The 20200-nt window shown below is 45.5% G+C and overlaps 1 protein-coding gene and 1 long non-coding RNA gene across 3 annotated transcripts in view; one reads left to right on the plus strand and one right to left on the minus strand.

Annotated features, from left to right (window-relative positions):
* The window catches only part of LOC125985323 (uncharacterized), a 30800-nt gene extending 24049 nt beyond the window's left edge, over nt 1-6751 (minus strand). Inside the window, exons 1-2 of the long non-coding RNA XR_011085622.1 lie at nt 6420-6751; nt 358-689 (exon numbers count right to left, since the gene is read on the minus strand). This is a non-coding gene — a long non-coding RNA (uncharacterized lncRNA). The remainder of the gene's footprint in view (nt 1-357; nt 690-6419) is intronic.
* LOC125985321 (tensin-3) lies at nt 414-15824 on the plus strand. 2 transcript variants are annotated; one of them, XM_049748044.1, is made up of 26 exons: nt 414-563; nt 681-731; nt 887-1009; nt 1443-1507; nt 2340-2423; nt 2505-2617; nt 2937-2997; nt 3077-3152; nt 3230-3359; nt 3464-3529; nt 3985-4098; nt 7305-8465; nt 9530-9666; nt 9735-9867; nt 9971-10057; nt 10848-10962; nt 11035-11495; nt 11578-11664; nt 12153-12284; nt 13317-13412; nt 13718-13795; nt 13889-13966; nt 14047-14215; nt 14287-14355; nt 14446-14475; nt 14549-15824. In XM_049748044.1, exons 1-26 carry the CDS (start codon nt 414-416, stop codon nt 14691-14693), a joined length of 4011 nt encoding a protein of 1336 aa, XP_049604001.1. In that variant the 3' UTR covers nt 14694-15824. The 2 variants fall into 2 exon arrangements, with proteins under 2 accessions (XP_049604001.1, XP_049604002.1); XM_049748045.1 differs by having other exon boundaries at nt 11035-11480.
* Nucleotides 15825-20200: the final 4376 nt, after the last annotated feature.

Raw genomic sequence — 20200 nt, forward strand, 5'->3', positions numbered from 1 at the left:
TTTGCTTTTTCTTGCCTAGGCCAGGAAGTCTCTTGTCATGAGCTCATCACTAAGACGCCATACACTCTGGCCAACATGTTTCAACTAGAGCTTTTTTTTCCCCCCCCCCTGCCGACTTGTTGCTGTCATCTCAGCGCTATTAAATATCTCGTTGCAGCGTCGCAGATAAGTGCTTTTAATCTTTCCAAATAAACAAGTCGCTCCATTGCTAAGATGACGACGGTTACTGTGCAAACACGCCTACTCGCCACGCAATCTGCTCTTGAGGTCAATCTCCAAGTATAGCGGCGAGAAACTGGGACACAATGACAAGCAGCGAGGACTTTGATCATCAAATATTGACTCGAGCGAAGTTACCTGCGGGGGCGATCAATTCATCGGGTCTCTTGTGACAGGAGAACCTCGCTTTCAACATGGAGGAGGGATACGAGCTGGACCTGACGTACATCACGGAGCGCATCATCGCCGTGTCCTTCCCTCGGGGATGCCTGGAAGAGATCTACGCTCACAACCTCAAAGATGTCACACGAATGCTCAAGTCCAAGCACGCAGACAATTACCTGGTCAGTCGAATGCTGTTGAAAAGTGTTGACCAACTTTTTTTTTGTTTACGCTGAGCTCATCTGTAATTTATATTATCAAAATAACGCAGATTGACTCACTGCCTGTGTTTTCCACAGATTATCAACCTGTCAGAGAAAAGACATGATCTGTCAAGAATGAATCCAAAGGTATGTAAATAAAGTTTGAGGTCACTCATGGCGTACAAAAAAATACATCGTCAGCGCCGTAATTGCTGTTTTTTCTGATTGTCTTCATCAGAACAATAATTGCTGTCTCTGTGAAATTGGACTAGCCCCAATTCAACCTGTTGTGTGTTTTTCAGACCTTGGATACAGGCTGGCCTGACATGCACGCCCCGCCTCTAGATAAGATCTGCACCATCTGTAAAGCCATGGAGAGCTGGCTCAATGCCGACCCGCTGCATGTGGTGGTCATCCACTGCAGGGTGAGTAGTCACAAGGATTTTTTTTTTTTTCCACCTTGTAATCGCCAATGAAAAACAAAATTTGGTCATTTAATTCTACCCTGATAAGGGATGTCAAACTATGGCCTGCGGGCCAAATTTGGCCCGGAGTGTAATTATATTTGGTCTGTTTTATGTCAATACAAAAATTACAAAGTGTCTTCACGTTTAAAATAATTAAAAAAAAGAGACGTTACTAGCTATTTTTTTTACCATTTAACTTTTTACTAGTCTCTGATTTCAAAACTAGTTATTTATCAGTTGTGACAAAATGACACCCCTGGCTCGGATCATGTTAAAATCTCATTTCAAATATTCCCCGTGTGATTCTATTTTGAATGGGCAAAAAAAAGTGTTTTCAATTCCAGACTAAGCCTTCCATTTTGTGTTTTTTGCATTTCAATGACTCGTCTAGGGCGGCAAAGGGCGAATCGGCGTCGTCATTTCATCCTTTGTGCATTTCACAGACGTATCGGCCAGGTAAGCAAGCGCTCATGTGTCTATTTTTGTGTTCTAGACAGCGTTTGTCATAGTTTGCCCACTCCCAGTCGGCAGCGAACAAACCACAACAATGCGTCGTGACTCATTCGGCGGACCGCAAAATAAGTCAAGTCATTTGTTTACCTCTTGTAATTCAAGGTCAATGTGATTCAAAGGCTGACAAAGAAGAAAAAAAAGGGAAAACCACACAATTTAAGCGGTGAATCACCCCATATAGAATTACATGAATCAGCCTGAGAAGAAAAACTTTAATAGCTGCCGGCCACGGTGTCACTTTCATGACATCTATTCATCTTGGACACTCACTGTGACTGTTTTGACTCGGGCTAGCCGGTGAGACTCCACAAATTTACAGTAGCCAGTCTTTAGTCAGAAAAATATTGCTGATCTCACAAGTCAGAGCAAGTCAGAGCAAGAGAGAGGAAAACAATGCGTCCGATTTACAAAAGAATAGGTTTTTTGGGGGGGGGGGGCACGGGTGAGGGTCTGGGTGAAAAGGCCCTCACGCTTGTTAGTTTTAGGGACGCCTGAATGGCCGAGTTGTGCACACACACCCTGGTCTCCGCCTCCCTGTTTACTTAAAGCTGCCATTCTCTTCCTCTCTGCGGGAATCCCTTGTCCCTCGGCTTACTTTCACTCGTCTCCATTATGCATGTGTATGCATGTGTGCCACTTTTGACCTTGTACAAGTCGGGGTTAACGCGCTTTAATGACAGGGGCAGCGCAAGTTGAATCATTGTTGCTGGAAGTGTTTAATAAATTGAAAGCATCCCCCCCCCCCCACACACACACACCCCATTTTCCTTCAAAGTGCTGATCAAGCTTTGGACCGTTTCGCCATGAGGAAATACTACGATGATAAAGTCTCTGCTCTCATGACGCCGTCACAGAAGCGGTAAGAAGAAGGAAGAATTTCAATTTCATGTTGTTAAGAAACACGAAGTCACTCTTCAAGCTTTCCATATGTCGTTTTTAGCTATGTCTGGATCCTCAACAGCCTCCTAAGCGGCTCCATGAAGATCAACGCCTCGCCTTTATTCCTGCATTACATCATCCTCCACGGAATCCCCAACTTTGAATCCTCTGGAGGTTAAAACTTTTTTTTATTTTGATTTAGTGATCTATTTTTATTTATTGTTTTATTTTTTCTGTTTTTAAATTGTGCTTTATTTTTTTTAATTTATATTTATTCATTTTATTTTTATATGGCATGCACAGCTGCAGGGTTTGAGTTCATTCAACCGTGACCACATCACACACACACACATGCGTGCACATGCTCAGACACATGCCCGACGACCTCGGGGACCGCTTCAGCCGAAGCGAGCCCTTGAGCCGAGTCACATTTTAATAAATCACGCAAATGTGTCACAATTCCTACAAATACATGTTTTGTTTTTTTCCCCAGTATGTCGACCGTACGTCAAAGTCTACCAGGGAATGCAAGCGGTGTATTCATCTGGAATCTAGTAAGTTGTGCCGTCACTCACTGTGGAATCCTTATAGCGACTTGAGAATTCATTTTGATTGCAACTTTTTGCATGACAGTCACATCGGTTCAGGCCACAGAGGGCGGATCTGCGTCACCCTGGAGCCTGCCCAGCTTCTCAAAGGGGATATTATGGTAAGGAAAATAAACAGCGCACAATACACCCTCAGATGACATCAGGACTTCACCGTATTTTCATATTCCCCTTTTAGATTAAATGTTACCACAAGAGTGAGGTTTCTTCAGAGCGGGAGGTGATTTTCAGGCTGCAGTTCCACACGGGAGCAGTGCAGGGCTATAAGATGATGTTTGATAAGGAGGACATGGAATCCGCCAACAAAGGTAAAAAAAAAAAAAAGAGAAGGAAAAACAGGTCTTGACTCGTCTGGCCTACAAGGAGCATGCCAGGTTTAATTTACACGTCTTGCATCCCTGTGTTGTTTTAGATTCCAGATTTCCTGAGTACGGCAAAGTTGAGCTGGTTTTCTCGGAGGGACCGGAAAAGATTCCCGGTAAGTTGGAGTTCAAAAAGAAAAGCTCTAGAAGAAAAAAAAAGCGCTCAAGAGCCAACCTCCGTTTGGGTGGGAATTGTGTACAGCGGGTTTATCAGATTTAAAAAAAAATCTTTTTTCAGTTTATCAGAATTTTTTAAGAATATTTTGGAGTTTACAAAAAAATCCATGCCCCCCCATTTTGCTTACTATGTTTATATGAAGAGATTTATGCTATCAGGCATACAAGGGTCGTTGGGTTCCAAGCAAATACGAAACACATATTTCTTAGTAAATGTCAAAGATAGATAAATCCACTGGACATGAGAATCGCACATCCGGATGATAGATGAGAACCCTCTTGAATCTGATGACTTTTGCATTGCTCTCTGGTGTGATATTTTCAAAGTTATTACTCTGCAAAAGTTGTCGTAAAGGGAGCTCATTGCTAGATTTCATGTTTCTTTTGGCCTCAGGTGCCGACAGATGGCACAACGGAACCGACGTTACTGTGGACTACAATACCGCCGACCCCCTGATCCGCTGGGACTCCTACCAGAACATGTGTGACGCAGAAGGTACCGTAGCACGTAAGTACCCCTCAATTGCTTTGTCAAATTCTCAGCTACCGTATTTTCCGCACTATAAGGCGCATCTAAAATCCTCAAATTTTCTCAAAAGCCGACAGTGCGCCTTATAATCAGGTGCGGGCCAAATGTATATATCTTATATATGGACAAAGTTTTAAAATGGGCCATTCATTGAAGGTGCGCCTTATAGTGCGGAAAATACGGTAATTCTCGCCGAACGACCGCGATGCTAACGAGGACGAGTGTGAGCAAAAATGGAGGGAAGGAACTGCCTTCAATGAGATAGAAGGGAGGAGAGTTGATCTGTGTGAACGTCGGCGGCTTCAAAGTCAGCGAGACTTGAGTTCTCAGGGCTTTTCTAGCATCAAATGAGTAGGCGCGCTTGAACCATCGCGCAGCCTCGGCATTCGGAGATTGGCGGCGGGCCGTCCCCTCCGTGGTCGGCGCTCTCCACGCAACGGCGCCATTCACAAGAGCCTCCCAGAATAGATCCCCATCCACCTAATTCCCATCACTCACTTTTATGAAAGTTGCGCTGTGTTATGCTCACATAAACATTTATGTCCCAATTAAAAAAAAATAAAATAAAAAAAGCAGACATGAACAAAGCCGCAACCCCCTCGCTTGATTCCGAAGCATTCATGTGGGATATTTACAGCCCCGCTTTCTCATGTAAACACGACATCCGAGCGAGACTTTGTGGGAATTCTACATTTTCTTCCCAGCACCCCGCATCCCTTTTTTTGACAGCCTACAAAGCGACACAACCCGAGGAAGTCTAAAAACTGTTTGCCACAAGAGTGCTAAGATGGTGGGGGGGGAGAACTCATTTACTTCAATGGCTTTTTTTTTTCTCCTCCAATCAGTACCAATGTGTGTTTTAGTGCTATGTGTGAATTAAGAGAGGGATTCAAAAGCAGCCCAGAGAGGGTGTTTACTGACAAAAAGGGGCGCTAACAGCTGGAAACGTTTGCAAGTTGCTTATTAAAGAAGAAATAGTGAATAGGTGCATTTTGCCCTCTCATCACTTGCTATGTAATCTTGCAGAAAGTCAATATTTAAAGGTAGCCGACCGCCTGTCATGTCACCGTCGGTCGGGGCTACTGTAGTTTGGAGTCATTGTTTGTCGAGTAGGAAGAAAGGAGCATCGGTATTCATTTTTCAAATTATGGCTCTAGGTTTTGACAGTTGGGATGTTGGAATTGGAGGAATTTAAGGAAGGGCATTCTATAATTGCATAGTTGTAGATCCTCCAAAAAGTTTGACACATGACACTTTTGTTGGGACTGACCGCAGACGACAAGGCTACATAAAATTTGGGTGGAATACAGGAATTGAGAACTATTTATAAGTTCAATACTTTGTGACCCACTTTTACAGCAGTTAAACCAAGCATTTAAAGGAAAAAAATCACTTTCAAAAAGTCACAAATCGTGACACTTGCTTCGTCATATTTGACGTCAAGTTTTTATGTAGACTACGTAGCGCCAACAAATATAGTATGCGGTGGGATCTTCTGTCAAAATGATGCAATTTAAAAAATAAAATAAAAAAGGGGGGGGGGGGAAATGGCTGCATGGTCAAAATGGTGGAAAAAATGCAAATAGTTGCTGTGCTATACTTTTCACCATTTGTAAAAAAATTTAAAATAGCGGCAGACTGTCAAAAATGGCAGGAAAATTCTGAAAAGATAAAATGTTTTACACCTATTCAAATAGTCTCATTAAAATTTTTAAACTTTTGAGCACACACTGAGGTGGAATGTTACATAGCCCTTGTCATATTTCCACAACATGCTACTATCAGAAGATTAGTCCAAACTCATAACATATTTTTAACACCAATCATCACAAGAGAATGAGCACTGTAGAATTTCCCATCCACACTGAAGGTAAAGTGTGATTATTGCAGCCCATAATTGAGTGTGGGCCACATCTGTTTCTGGACCATATTGTACGCTAAAGATGTCAGGAATGTGATTTAATGACACGCCAGCGAGAGGAGGACAACTACCGGGCTGCCACTTCTTGCGGAGAGTGCAAGGCAACTGCTTTAATTAAAAAGTATCTTTCTGAAGAGTGAAAAATCAGCAGGAAGGAATGTTGTTTTCATTCTCGGAGCCTATAAAGCACCCCCCCCCCCCCCCCCCCTTCCGATAGGGGTAGTCCCCCTCATGTAGAGCAGGAGGTCTGCCTTTTCCTCCCCCCCTCTTCTCCTAAGCCCCGCCTCACGTGTTTACATTCCTCTGCCCTTATTTGGAGATTCCCCCCCACCCTACCGCAACCTTTTACACTCCTTGTGTGGAGTGCAAACACACTCACCTTCTCAGCGAGGAAAGAACTCACTCCAGCCATTTGACCCTGAACGTTATCCGGCATGGAAAAAGCCGTGTCCGCTGCGGCGGCGGCGCTGCTGCGTCACCTCGGCTCTTCATCAACTTCTTAGGAGATGTGGATTCTCTTGCGTCCCCGCCTGCGAGTTGCGAAAAAGGTAGGAGTATTTGTTAGGCTTAAATGACGGAGGGGTGATGGTCAGCGCATAGGGGGGGAAACATCTGCCTATAAAGCAGCTTGCACCTTGCTCGGAATGTTACGAGAGAGATTTACTGGGAAGCTGCGGGAGGAGGCCCGAGCCGGCCCGGCAAGCCGGATGCGCGTTCCCACTTGTGTGTTTGTGCATGTGGGGGGGTAAGCCAATAGTCTTACATCAGTGGCGGGGGTGAGGAGGGGGAGCATTATCATGCATGTCTGCTCTTTAGATCTGATCATGGTCTTGAACTGAAGACGATAGATCAAGTGAGAAGTCTGTGGGGTTTTTTTGGGTGTCCTCAGCGGATTCATAAAGTTGAACTAGCAGCGAGAGCAAATTCTTCTAGTGTTGATCTTGACGTCTCTCGTGATGGATGATGAGCGGGCCCGGCCACATACCGCTGACCTCCTGTGCTTCTCGAGCATTAAAGAGGTTGTTTGGACATATGCCAAAGGTCAAGGGGCAGAGAAGGGTGGCTCGATCGCAGCAGGGAGAGGAATGCAGGGGTCACAACTGTCAAGATGTGCAGCCGTTGTATTATATAATCCCATCTTGTTTATTTATTACCTTCTATGGATGTCCAACAACAGTGGTGGACCTGTGATTAAAAAAAAAAAAAAAATCTTCTCACCAGCCACCACCTTGAATAATAGAAATACCTCTTTCCTATGTTACAGTGGCACGCTGTCAAAGTTTAAGCCAGGATAAAGCACAGAGCAAGAAGACCCCCAACGGAGGAGAGCCCACCTTGGTCACGAGGACCTGCAGCACCTCGGCCACCTCCAGCCCCGACCACAGCGATCACGCCCTCTCCGTCAGCAGCGACTCAGGCCTGTCCAGCACCTCGCTCTGGGCAGATAGACCCGCAGCTTCGTCGGCGGCCGTGACCTCTACCGCCGTCCGTTCCCACCAGGGTCCCAGCCAACAGGAGAAAGTTCAGCTCAAACAGTTGTTGAGTGGATTCGGAGTGGAGGACCCCTCGCTTGAGGAGATGGATGATCCGGCCCCAAGAGTGGCCATTCATCAGATAGTCCCAGCTCAAGTGCACATTAACGGCGACCCCTCAAGAAGTCCTCAAGAGAGGGAGACGGACATTCTGGACGATGAGGTAATCACGGGGCAGGATCTGCATAGCGTGGACAGCTTTGGGACATTGTCGTCCTCCTGCCATAAAAGCAGCCAGAATTCCTTGCTCTCAGACGGCTTCATGGGTCCGGGAGGAGAGGAAATCCAGCAAAGCCAGAACCAGCTCCATCACCCGCCATCTTGTCCTATGGAGGACTATGAGAGACATTATGGCGAGGCGAGAAGGGGCCACATTGGTCCCAGGAGCAACTCGGTGGTGACTTCCAACCCCAGCATCACTTCCGTGCCAAAGCATGTCTACAGACAGGGAAGCTATTCCACACAGTCGTGGGTCCGCCAGCAACAGATGGTTGCGCAACAGTTCATTTTCATGCCCGAGGATGGAAATGATGCAGAAAGGTACCAAGGGAACAAACAAAGGAGTAGTTCGCCCAAAGAAGGCCCAACCTCGGAGCAGGGGACCTCGGCCACATCTTCTCCGAGAGGAACAGTTCCTCGCAAGGAACAAGCCGCACTGAACAATAACAACAACAACAAACGAGACGAGGAGTTCAAATCTCTTACCGTGGATATTGACAACTCCATCGATCAGCTCAATCAGCTCATCATGGACCTGGACCCCACTTTCACGCCGCCCTCCAGCAAAAGCAGCTCCATCCAGAGGAACGGCAGCGCGCGTGTCAACGGCTCGGCTTCCGAGTGCTCCAACGGCATCCATCTGCGATTGGGCGAGAACGACGCGCAGCAGATGGGTAAGAGAGTTGAGCATGTGAAGGTCCAAAACATTATTTCTTGTCCACTGTGAAGAGCCCCCCTTCCCCCCTCCCAACCCGGCGTGTTTGAGTGGCAGAAATAGCAGGCTTGCTGCCAGCGTTTTTCAGATGTTTTCAGTACGTTTCTCAGGTCGCTGCGTTGTTCAGGCCTGCCCGTTTAGCTATCTGGAGGAGGACCAGCACAGTATACCAGAAGAGAGAGGGGGGGGGGGGCTTTTTGAACATTGTGACTCAACAAATAAAGCACTGGCTTTCCAGTGGAAAGCAACAGGCTACTTCCCGTTCAGTTGTTTAGCAATCAAAATAGCTTTTAGTATGATCTTGACAATGCCCAAAAAAAAAAAAGTCACACATGACCATTTTGAGTGAGTCGAGCTTAGAAAAACCACAAGGTTATTAAGTTTCACTCTCTTAACTCGGAATGGTCAATGACAGCTGCCGTGCACTCAAGTTGCTGTTTTGAGCAGGAAATTAATGAGGCGGAAAGGAGAGGCAGTCATCCATCTGGTCGTGGGTGAATCACAACTCCAGCATGTATTTGTGGCTGGTGGAGGGGAGGGGAGGCTTGGCCTGAGGAATTCCCAAGAACTGTAAGCCTGCAGGCAAATATTTTTCCATTTGATTCAAACAAAGCTAATACCTGTCTGAGCGTATCAGCTGCAAGAAAGGGGGCGGAGTCAAACTCAAAGGGAGGGGAGGGGGGGGTTATGCATTGTTGCTTATCAAATGACCACCAGGACATGACAGCTCTGGTCCACTCGCTAGACAATGTGACTGATGAGCTGCATTTTTAGCACTTGGGCATCATTAGCATTCTTCAGGGTTGACAGTCCTGAGAACATCAAATTAACACCCATGTGCTGAATGGTGATGTTCCTCAGAGTACTCTGAGCAACCCCCCACACACAGTAGCCCACCAGATTGCTCCCTCGCATTCCTCAGCTGTCCTCTCAAAACACGACTTCAGGCGTTAGCCTTTGATCAACCTGCCAGAATGAACTCAGCCCCCGTTTAATGATTCCTCTACGGTTCTGCGTGTCCAGTTGTCCAGTCCAACGACGGGGATGTGGCACGGAGTTTAAGCCGTCAAGGGAGCGACGTCGCAAGGTTCTGCAGCTCGGGTTGGACGCGAACCGAGGAGTACAGAATCCAGAGGACGTACTCGCCGCAATCCCAGCAGGTACGTGAAACGGCGCAGGTTTGCTTCCAGATGTTGGCTTGATGGCAACTTTTCCTGTTTGTCTCCAGCATGCCGTGTTGTGCAGGAACGACAGCGCTGACTACGGGTCGCCAGGTCCAGACGCAGACGGCAGGGTCGAAGCCGGGTGTGATGTGGCTCCGCCCACTCCCGCCTTCCCTATATCTCCACCTACGCCATACGGTGCGTCAAAGTCCTTCTGCTTAAGTTGTGATCCTGTCAAATGTTGAGGCCACCTTATTTTGAGCATACGGAAATAACAAATGTCTCGTTTTGATGGTTTCAGTGAAAAATGTGCCCGAGTTTACTCAGTCATTCCGGCAAACGCCACCACCTGCCATTCATTCCTACGGAGGCTTCCGGACAGACCACGGTAAGACGATTTCTCGCCTGATTTTCAGAGAGAAACCCCAAAACAATTTTCCTGACCGATCTTTGGTTCCTCGGTTAGATTCAATGCTTTTGGTTTTGTGGGCTTTATCTGTAGTGAAGACCGTCTATCTTCTAGATTGCTCCCACAGCTAAGAAGTGGTACCAGCATGGGACAGAGGACTTCAATGAAATGGACTTAATCCTTACATCATGGATTGTAAATCACAAAGAGACAGACGGACGATATCGCCGTCTTGTATTTTATTTTAACTCAACTTTCCCGTATCGACGTTGCGGCCCGCAGTTGTCGGTCTTTTGCTTCGAAAGGCCTGGGAACTAAACGCCGCCCCCGCTGTGCCTCTTAAAAGCAGAGACGCTCGGGCCAGAAACTCAGCTACATTCAGTTCTGTCTCGTTGCCGTGGTTACTGTGGGCCAGGAAGTTTGACACAGAGACAAACTTTTCTTCCCCCCCCCCCCGCTTTTGAAAGTGTACACAGTGGCAAATACAAACAAGGAAACGCCAAGTTGAACAACAGCGAGCTTTCAGCTAACTATGTCAGAGCGCTCAATTAAATCTGATTTGTGGCGGAAATAATTGCTAGGTAGTCTCATAAAGATTGACGACTGCTGTTTTCATTTCCTGTACGCCACAATATTGATTGGACACGATCCACATCTCTTCTCTCGGGGCAGTATTTTCCAATGATGAGGCCATTCCTGTACTTCCTCCCTCTCGCTTCAAATACAAAATGGAAAGAAAAGCCGTCAGTAATTCTCTTCACTCACACAGAATCACGAGGCTATTCAGAAATGGTCAATCACGTTGGAGTCGATATGGCAAATATCAACTGCCACCGGACGACACATTCCGCCTCCAATGTTGGCTCCCATCAGCGGAATGACGGGTAAGTTTTCGTCCATCTGCATCCGAATATAAAATTACGTGCTCTCATCTTTCTCCCTTTTTACAACAAAAGCCCATCAGTGAACCAGTCTTGGCCGGAACACCCCGTCCTGAGCCGTCAAGCCTCTTTGAACAGCTTCCCCTCCAACAGGCAATCCCCCCAGCACTCCCCCTCACTGGACTACGGGCACCGAGGCGTCCACCCGGAACCCAACGGCCACAGCTCACCTCGTAACAGCCAGCGAAGCCGTATGGCTCGCTACGCTCTCGGCCACAGTCCCGCCCAAAGCTTCGACGAACAGGAAGATTCACACTGTCCCCCAAACGGGATTCTCTCCTTGGATGAGAATCAATCTCAGCTGCCGCATCAGCCTGAGAAGAAGAGGGTACCAGATGGGGAACATGGGGGCACAGCATCCCCTGCACCGAGCGGATTCTCAAGTCCGCACAGCACGAGTTCCCTGAGTATCCCCTTCCCCAACGTCTTGCCAGACCTGTCGGCTCAGATCCCGAGAACAGGTTCGCCTCTGCCGGGTGAGCCAGGCGGGAGCTACGAAAACAAGCCGGTGGGCTTGATGAGCACGCAAAGTTCACTCTGCTCTTGTTTGTTTTGCAGATGTGCTAGCCAGCAAGCAGGTTACGGTCAAATTTGTACAAGATACATCCAAATTCTGGTACAAGGCTGACATCTCCAGAGACCAAGGTGAGTTTGTCCCTTCAAATTGTTCTGGCTTTCACATGGTAAAAACAAAATTCATCTTCATCCTGGTAAACCAGACTCATCTTAGTCATCATGAGTAGATGTCTCCAAAACCTTCGCCTGTGAAAAGTCACAGGAAGTGGCCCATTTCGGGTAACTTCAAGGCGGTGTTAAAAATAAACACATCCCATTAAATCTGATGGCGTTCAAATTTGAAGCACACATACTGGACACAGATGGCTCATGGAAAACTGCAAAACATGAGCTTTCAACTTTGCATGTGAGCAAAACACTTGACTTGTCACGGTATACTAACTCATTTCCACAAGGTCAAGCTGGACCAAGGTCTTGCCCTAAAAAGAGGCGGCCACTAGTGGCAGAAATGCGATAACGTTGCTCCTCACATTCCACTTTGCTTCATACTCACAGCAATGTCCAATGCAGGTTTGACTTTTCTTTCATTTTTTGCTGAAAATGTTTTTGTGGCGCAGCCATTTCAGTCTTAAAGGACAAGGAGCCAGGCTGCTTCATTGTGCGGGACAGCCATTCCTTCCGAGGTGCCTACGGGCTGGCCATGAAGGTGGCCACACCCCCGGCCTCTGTTCTCCAGCAGAGCAAAAAAGGTACAAAACACATCAGAGAATCTCAATTGTTCATTTGGTACCTGAACATTTTGGAGTATGTGGCGGTGGCAAACGTTAACTGAATGAATTTTGGGAGGGAAACAAAATGGCCTTACTGCAAAGTGAGTCTCAGGGACATCCTGGGAATCACTTCCAAAGCCATCTCATGTTACTGTCCACTATAGTCGCCTTCATAGTGGAACCCGAGAGTCTTCACTGTACGAGGGGCGTCATCGCCATGAAGCAAAACAGAGTGCCGCTGTCTGATAGCTCTCAGATCAGCCGCTAATCTTTCAGCCTAGAACAAAGGAGGTGCTCTATCCATCCATCCATCCATCCATCCATCCATCCATCCATCCATCCATCCATCCATCCATCCATCCATCCATCCATCCATCCATCCATCCATCCATCCATCCATCCATCCCGCCTCCTGTCCGATGTCAATGGGGGTCACTGAAGTGAGGAGTTATTTCTGAAACCAAACATTCTCTGGACATGTTGCAGCGTGACACAAAGTTGCATCTCACCGTTTTTCTGTGGGACAATAAAAGCGTGCGCATCCTTCTCAAGTTCAGCACAAAGTGTACGGACATACCTTTCTGGCCACTGCTTATGTGAACCCTCTCAACACACACACGCACCTGTCCCTTTTGTTCACCATGGTCCCGACGCGGTCCAAAGGCACCTGTGGTGACATCATGACACGGTCCCCCCTCCGCACTCTCAGCTTAGTCCATTGTGGTTTCTTATTAGTGTGAAACCCAACCCATCTCAAGGAGCGGGTCTTTCTCCGAGCCTTTGTGTCCAGACATTCCTCAGCTCCTCCTGGCCGCCCCCAACACCCTCTGAGGCTCTCCTGTGGAATCATAATCCCATTCATCTCACGAGTGGCAGCAACTTCACGTCTTTGAAGGGAATTACCCGGCAAGCTCGGACGGACCTGCTGCTTTTGCTCTAGAGGAGCCGTTGAATCTCTCGAAAACAGAACAATTGCAATGAAGTCATGATCTTGTTTTGTGTGTTTGGCAGGTGGAGATCTTGCCAATGAATTAGTGCGCCATTTCCTGATTGAGTGCTCACAGAAGGGTGTTCGCTTGAAAGGTTGCCCCAATGAGCCCTATTTTGGTGAGTGACATCATTTGGCAAATCAAAATCATTCCAGTCGCTACAGGCGCTGCGCTCTGCTGCCCTCTGGCGTTCAAGGGTGCATCTTACAATTCAAGATTTCCCAAAAGTTTTTCCAGTTAAACAGTCGTTAACCAGTTTGGTAATAATCTGTCGCTACGGGCGCGGCGCTCTGCTGCCCTCTGGCGTTCAAGGGCGCATTTTACAGTCCAAGATTTCCCAAACCTTTTTCAATTTAGCAACATTCAATAATCTGTTTCGTAATAACACAATCAAAGTCCCTGCATGTATTTTTTGTTTTACAGGAAGTTTAACTGCATTGGTTTGCCAACATTCAATAACTCCCTTGGCCCTGCCCTGTAAACTCATCATACCAGACAGAGGTAAAAAAAAAAAAAATCTGATTTGAGTCTGTTATGTGAATCATATTTTTATCTGAAATTATCGATTTTCCCCTCCAACTTTTTTTTTTTTAGATCCTCTCGAAGATGTGGTGGAGAACACGTCTCAGTCAGTCACAAACTCTGCCGCGGAACTGCTCAAACAAGGAGCAGGTAACTCGCTTCGTTCGGTTTACACTGCTTGGCTGTCGAGTGACACAATTACAAAAATTTGTCAATTCCCATCTCTGTAGCCTGTAACGTTTGGTTCCTGGGCTCGGTGGACATGGAGTCGCTGACGGGGGTGCAGGCGGTGCAGAAAGCCACCGGGATGATTCTGAGCTCCAACCCCCCTCCGACTTCCACAGTGGTCCACTTCAAGGTCTCCTCGCAGGGAATCACCCTCACTGACAACCAGAGGAAGTGAGTCCAACACACAAGATCCATTCATGTCTGTCACAAGTGCTAATTAATATATCTTGTCTGCTTTGTAGGCTTTTCTTTAGGAGGCATTACAACGTCAACACGGTCATATTCTGTGCTTTGGACCCTCAAGATAGAAAGTGAGTGAGATTACTGGAATGACCACTGTTGGGGCTGGCATATTGATGTTGCATCAAGGTGGTCATTTTTTTCCTTTTCTCTCATAACAGATGGAAAAGGGATGGCTGCTCATCAGCAAAGTAAGAACACCATTCCTACACGTTTTTCAAATCAATCAATGTTTTTCTTACCCTTTTCTTGGCTTCTGCGCAGGATCTTTGGCTTTGTGGCGAGAAAAAGTGGCACCTCCATGGACAACGTGTGCCATCTTTTTGCCGAGCACGACCCCGAGCAGCCGGCCAGCGCCATCGTCAACTTTGTTTCCAAGGTGATGATCGGCTCGCTCAAGAGTAAGTAGGTGGATCCGAGGAACTGTAAAGGGAGCACGATTGATTACCAGCAGGATCTTGGTGGACTCTCATGACGTCATTGTCACACCCCGTAGACGTGATTTTTTTTTTCTATCTCGCTATTAACGGTCATTAACATTGTTGATTAGAAGAATGCATCTCACGAGCGGTGTGCGTGTATATAGTAGATTGGTTTCATGGGATACATGTCGTGCATATATAAACTATGCAATATACAAATGTTTTATTTTTTTAAACCATACTACTTAAACATGTTAAGCATTATAAGTCTTCCTCTAAGTTTTATGTGTATGACAGCTGTCAACATTTAACATGAAAAAGAGTGTGTTTGTGTGTGTGAGATGAAAATTATTTGAAGTAAACCTTAATATATATTATGTATTCCTCTACCCAAACGACACAAGCTGGTCCAATTATATCGAAATGTAATTGTGTTTTTATTTTTGTCCCTTTTGCCAAGTCGCATTCCCATTTATGATTTTGCGGGACACTGAGCCAATTGAACATTTAAAAACAATTCAGTGAAATGATCTCATTTTGTCTCTGGTGCCCCCTATAGGCGAGACGTGCCCTCAATAAGAATTAGCAAATGGGCTTTTACTTGTCTAGTGTTTCAAGGGCGATGCAAAGCGCTTTGAGAAAGTCTCATCATTCACCCACTGATGTCGCAACATAAACTTGATTTTCAATCTTTTCTTTAACATATTTGAAGTTTGTTCTTTTCGGTAGAAGCCTTCATTGGACTGAATTTCCCAAGACAAAAAAAAATCCCAATATTTTTACCCCGGTTGATTTGTTTTCCTCATGCTGCTGCGCCTCCCCGCAAGTCTTCTGAAGCCCACTAGGGGGAGGTGTTCCCACACATTTTGAAAACTGCTGTTTGTGTCCGAGAAGAAGAAGCCACCGTTTTCGTATTGTCTCTCCTATGTGGAAAACATAACATGTATTTCTCTTTTATTTACGCCTATCTCACCTCAATGTCTTTACAATGATGTTAAACGTGGCCACATGTATGTGTACCTCATGTATACTGGACCTCTGTGCATAACTTTATTTGTATATGCAAATTGAATTTTGTTTTGATGTGCTCTGTAAATAAACACAAGGAAACACTTGTATCACATAGTGTGCGTTATTTTGAAGTTGTACAAGGCGGACGTGCTAACCACTAGTCAAGTGTTCCGCCCAAATTGTCACTTATTAAGTGTCTAATTAAAAAGAAGTAAACCTGGATTGCTGCAGACAGATAAGTTACAAACATTTACCTGCAACACAAGCCTGGGCACGTTCTCTTGATGGCAGTGGGAGAGAAAATCCTCCTCCTCTTCCTCATACTGTCCATCTGCAGGTGGTGAAAGTGGAAAAATTCCCGGGGTGGGCAGGAAGGAAGCGCAGGTGTGGCGACTGCAGCGGAACCAAAAGCTCATCTTGTGCTCTGTTATTTGAATTACAAGAAGCGGAAGGAAAAGTCCAGACGTGAAAAAAAAAAAGCGTCACCGTTCAACTACACAGAAACAAATATATTTGACATATGTGCGCATGTGCGGCAATTTGCTCTGATGAATGAATTCAGCAGCAGATTAATGAGGCAGGAGAGGTAATTGCAGGAAAAATACACAAGAGAGTCGAGAAGATTTGAGTTACAAAGCATGAAATATGCCCTCCAGGAGGCCTGTGGCAATAAACAGCAGCATGCCAGGTTCAGAAGAGAATATAGGAGAGCCCCATTTTTGCTTGCATACGTCCTTCGTGGGGCAACAATTTCCTCCAAGGGGAACAAAAGGTTGATTTTTTTTTTTCTGGGAGACTGAGAAGTGGAGTCAGCGAACTGAAACTTTGTGACATGAGCAGAGAAAATGTATCTACAAATTGTATCAAATCTATTCCAGTGTAAATCAGTTCCAATTTTGACATATAGGGGGCAGTCTATTGTTACTCAGCCATTTTTTGGATTGACCGGTGCTGGGTCAACTCCCATTTATGTTTTTCATTTAGGGCACATGAAGCTCATTCTGTTTAAAATGTGCTGTTAACCAGTCTTACAAATTTTTACACCTTTTTTTTTTCTAAAATTGCACGGTGTCTATATCAAATGCTCTCAAGGGCCACATATTGGCCCCACAGGCCGCCCATTGCTGCTTTCAAGCTCTTCCACGAAACCAGCTATTGACATTCGACAGTGATAGCTTGCTCTCGACAATATTCTCATCAAACCACGTTATACAACCGCAGACCACCGGCGCTTGCAAAAACAAATTCGGCATTTATAAATAGGCTCTGGAATATCGCCACCCTAATTGAGTCTTTGTTTACAATGACTAATGGCGTGTCTGTAATGATACAGTACAAGGCCCGGGCCGCTCGCTTCGGCTGCTTTTTCACCGAGCGTATACTTAAAGCCCGGCTCGTTGCCGTGAAGTGTGAACAGACTAATATAAATGAAGCGTGAATGAAAAGGCACTTTGTGCGTTTCTCTGTCGTCCGCTCCGGCATGACTGACAGAGCGCTCAGACCTCCTTCACACATGTGAGAAAATGTACGCGCATGTGTGAAAACATGTTAAAAAGTCTGCGCCAGACAGACGAGTGCAGACATAGGAAGCCATATTGTCTGCATGGGAGGCGTGCGAGGGGGACTGTGCACAATTTCAGAGCCGACACTCTGTAAACTGTCACGGCCGACCTTGCTAGCTCGTCTACCGACGTCCTCCGTCTTTCTAATTATAACCTCAGACCGCCCGGAGGGGGGAGGGCAAGGTGTTAGAAATCCCCCAAAATAAGAAGCTGGCCTTTCTCCAATCAGATTTCAGACTGGGCAGATAAAGGCTAAACTTTTACAAGGCTCAAAATGAGCGGTTTCATAACAATCTGTGTGGGCGCACGTTTTTTTTTTTCTTCATTCCAAGCGTGGTACTTAGCAAAAAATTGTCCAAATTTCAGGGTTTTTATTTTGTTCAGTAAAAGCCCTTTAAGATTTTACTGCACAATTACAATATGGTAGATATGCAATTGACAGATTTACCGAGTGAATAACTTTGGAATGTCCCGAAATGTTGGATTTGGAGCAAACCAGAATCATTTGAGAGGCCCTTCACTTTTATTTAGTGGAGTTTGAAAGAAAAAAAAAATCATCATCAGTTGTATCTGTTCTCCATTACTGTCCTAATCCCGATTAAACGGGTATGATGAGCATATCGGATTATATTAATAGTCGTTATATTAGTCGTTAGCATGCGGTCCATCTACGATAAGATCAGCGGGAGAAAAAGCGAAAAAGAAAAACATGAAACTCACCCGACTGGCAATGTGATATGTACGACAGACTCATTCCTCAACAGCTCCACCCGTTCCTGTCTCGCCCAAACACACCTACAGAGTATATACAGTACGTATGTGTTCATAGACATAAACACTGCGTAGGGGAAAGGGGTTCAAATTGAGGTAATTATCCCAAAATAACAATCTGTACAGTTTGGGCTTCGGACTGCTCTCAAGGCGTGAAAAATGGATGATAGGAACCGTTTGGTATTTTCCGGAAAACACAAAAAGTCATAAAAATAGTTCAGGGGGCAGATGGCTTTTGGCTTTCTGTCTTTTTATATGTAATACACAGCAATGGTTTAGTTGTAAATTATAAGAAATAATTCTACCTACCGTGACTACAATAACAGCCAAATCAAATATGAGAGGGAGGGGTGCGCCGTTGTGGGAGGAGTCACAGCCAATTTCAATGATGGCCACTTTCTAATCAAAGCTGCACAAGGCCTCAGTTTTGGATGTCTCTTCAATTTTATCCTGAGTGATTATCTTGCGGAATATTTTTCCGAGCCAATCTGCTCAACAAATAAGTCCTAAAACAGTTTGGCCGTATTTTAACGTGGTCAGACTGCAAGACTCGTGGTTCATCATTAGCATGTAATTGGGGCGAAATAGCACTTTAATGTATAGTGGGGGGAAAAAAAATCCACATAAAGACGTTATTGACTTGAGAGTATTATACCAGCCATGGACATATGTGGCTTATTACGACTGGCGCGCACCCTGCAGCAAGGTTTATTTTTAGCTACACCTGCCCGGCTAGCGCCGCCCAAATGATTCGAAAACACTTTTCAAATTGCACCAGATTAGAATGTGCCAAGTCGGCAGCCCATGTTGAACACATGTAAAGTACAGTAATATCCTGTGTGAGCATGTGTGTGTGTGTGTACTTGCAGCATTCTTCACACTTGGTCTTTATTGAGTGGCTGCTCAGCGGGATGACATTCCTGCAGCGGCCAACATTGGCTGCTGCTATGCGGAAAATGTGCAGGTGGCTCAAAAAAGACCCCCTTCTGAGGAGGAGAGCGAGGAAAATCAGCCCACCCCCCCTCCGCTCTCTTCCTGAATATGAAACAAATGTTTAGCATTCCAGTGAGAAGGACTCTCTGCTGTAGAGCTGCCGAATTAAGAGTTCGAGACGACGGGCAGAGTGCCAAGCCTGGTTGGATATAAGCCTTTAAGGAGACTGGAGACGCTGGATTGATTTTTAACCTAGTCCCGCTATGATCTGTAATCACCACAGACATAATTAAATTGGAATGTCTCACTTTTTTTGACAGAAAGAGGTGGGGAATCTCTTTCCAATTAGGGGCCTTCAAACTAACCACTGGCGCAGCTAGAAGGGGGGGTTGTGGGGGTCAGTGCCCCCACAGCCCACTGCCAGGTTAGATAAATGGACTTTTGGGTAGTTTTTAATTTTTGGAGATTTTTTTGTAATTTTTTTATGACATTTCCAACCGCCTCCTGCAGGAAACACATAATGAATATTGGCATTTTTGGAAAAATTGTTTGGATGAGGTTGAATGGATGGCTGCCATTAAGAATGCAGAAAAATTAAGAAATGTCACTTACAGTTTCTTGCATTCAAATGAAAACATTTTATTTTTGCTGACCATCACCAGCATTTCACCGGTTTGCATTCACACTGAAAGAGAGAGAAAAAAAAAAAACACTGCTTTGTCAATGTAGCGGTTCACAAACAGTTGTCTAGCAACTAAGCAGCTTGCTGGCTATCCTTAGTAGTCATACAATATGTCATGTGTCAGAAAAGTTCTAGGACTACAGTCACACAAAAAAATACATTTCAAATTCAGATCCTTCGACGTGATTCCCCCAAGAGTCTCAGACTTCCCTTTCTTTCAAAATCCTCTGCAGCTTCATGTGCAGGAACTGTCAGATGCTCAGGCTATTACTGCAAGGAAGAGCACTATCCAATTGAAGCGACCAAAAGGTTATATAGGCTGGAATAAAACACAAGGCGGCACTTGATGCGCACAAGCTATCCATGATCTGAACCAAACATTAAAAGGTATTTTATTTTTGAGTGATGTATTTTATTTTCAATGTTAAATCTTCGTTGCAGATGGAGAAGTTAATGGCTTTGGAGGTATAAACTGGATATTTTGTGCGGATATTTATAGTCATTTGCAGTCAAGTACATTGCTGTGATTGGAAAT

The sequence above is a fragment of the Syngnathus scovelli genome, chromosome 17, assembly GCF_024217435.2.
Source record: "Syngnathus scovelli strain Florida chromosome 17, RoL_Ssco_1.2, whole genome shotgun sequence".
NCBI lineage: Eukaryota > Metazoa > Chordata > Actinopteri > Syngnathiformes > Syngnathidae > Syngnathus > Syngnathus scovelli.

Bases quoted from the DNA above. Each gene is read 5' to 3' on its own strand.
- LOC125985321 (XM_049748044.1), top strand. From the start codon at position 414: ATGGAGGAGGGATACGAGCTGGACCTGACGTACATCACGGAGCGCATC. The intron at 8,466-9,529 runs GTAAGAGAGTTG...CTGCGTGTCCAG, and splicing joins GAACGACGCGCAGCAGATGG to TTGTCCAGTCCAACGACGGG. The intron at 9,667-9,734 runs GTACGTGAAACG...GTTTGTCTCCAG, and splicing joins ACTCGCCGCAATCCCAGCAG to CATGCCGTGTTGTGCAGGAA.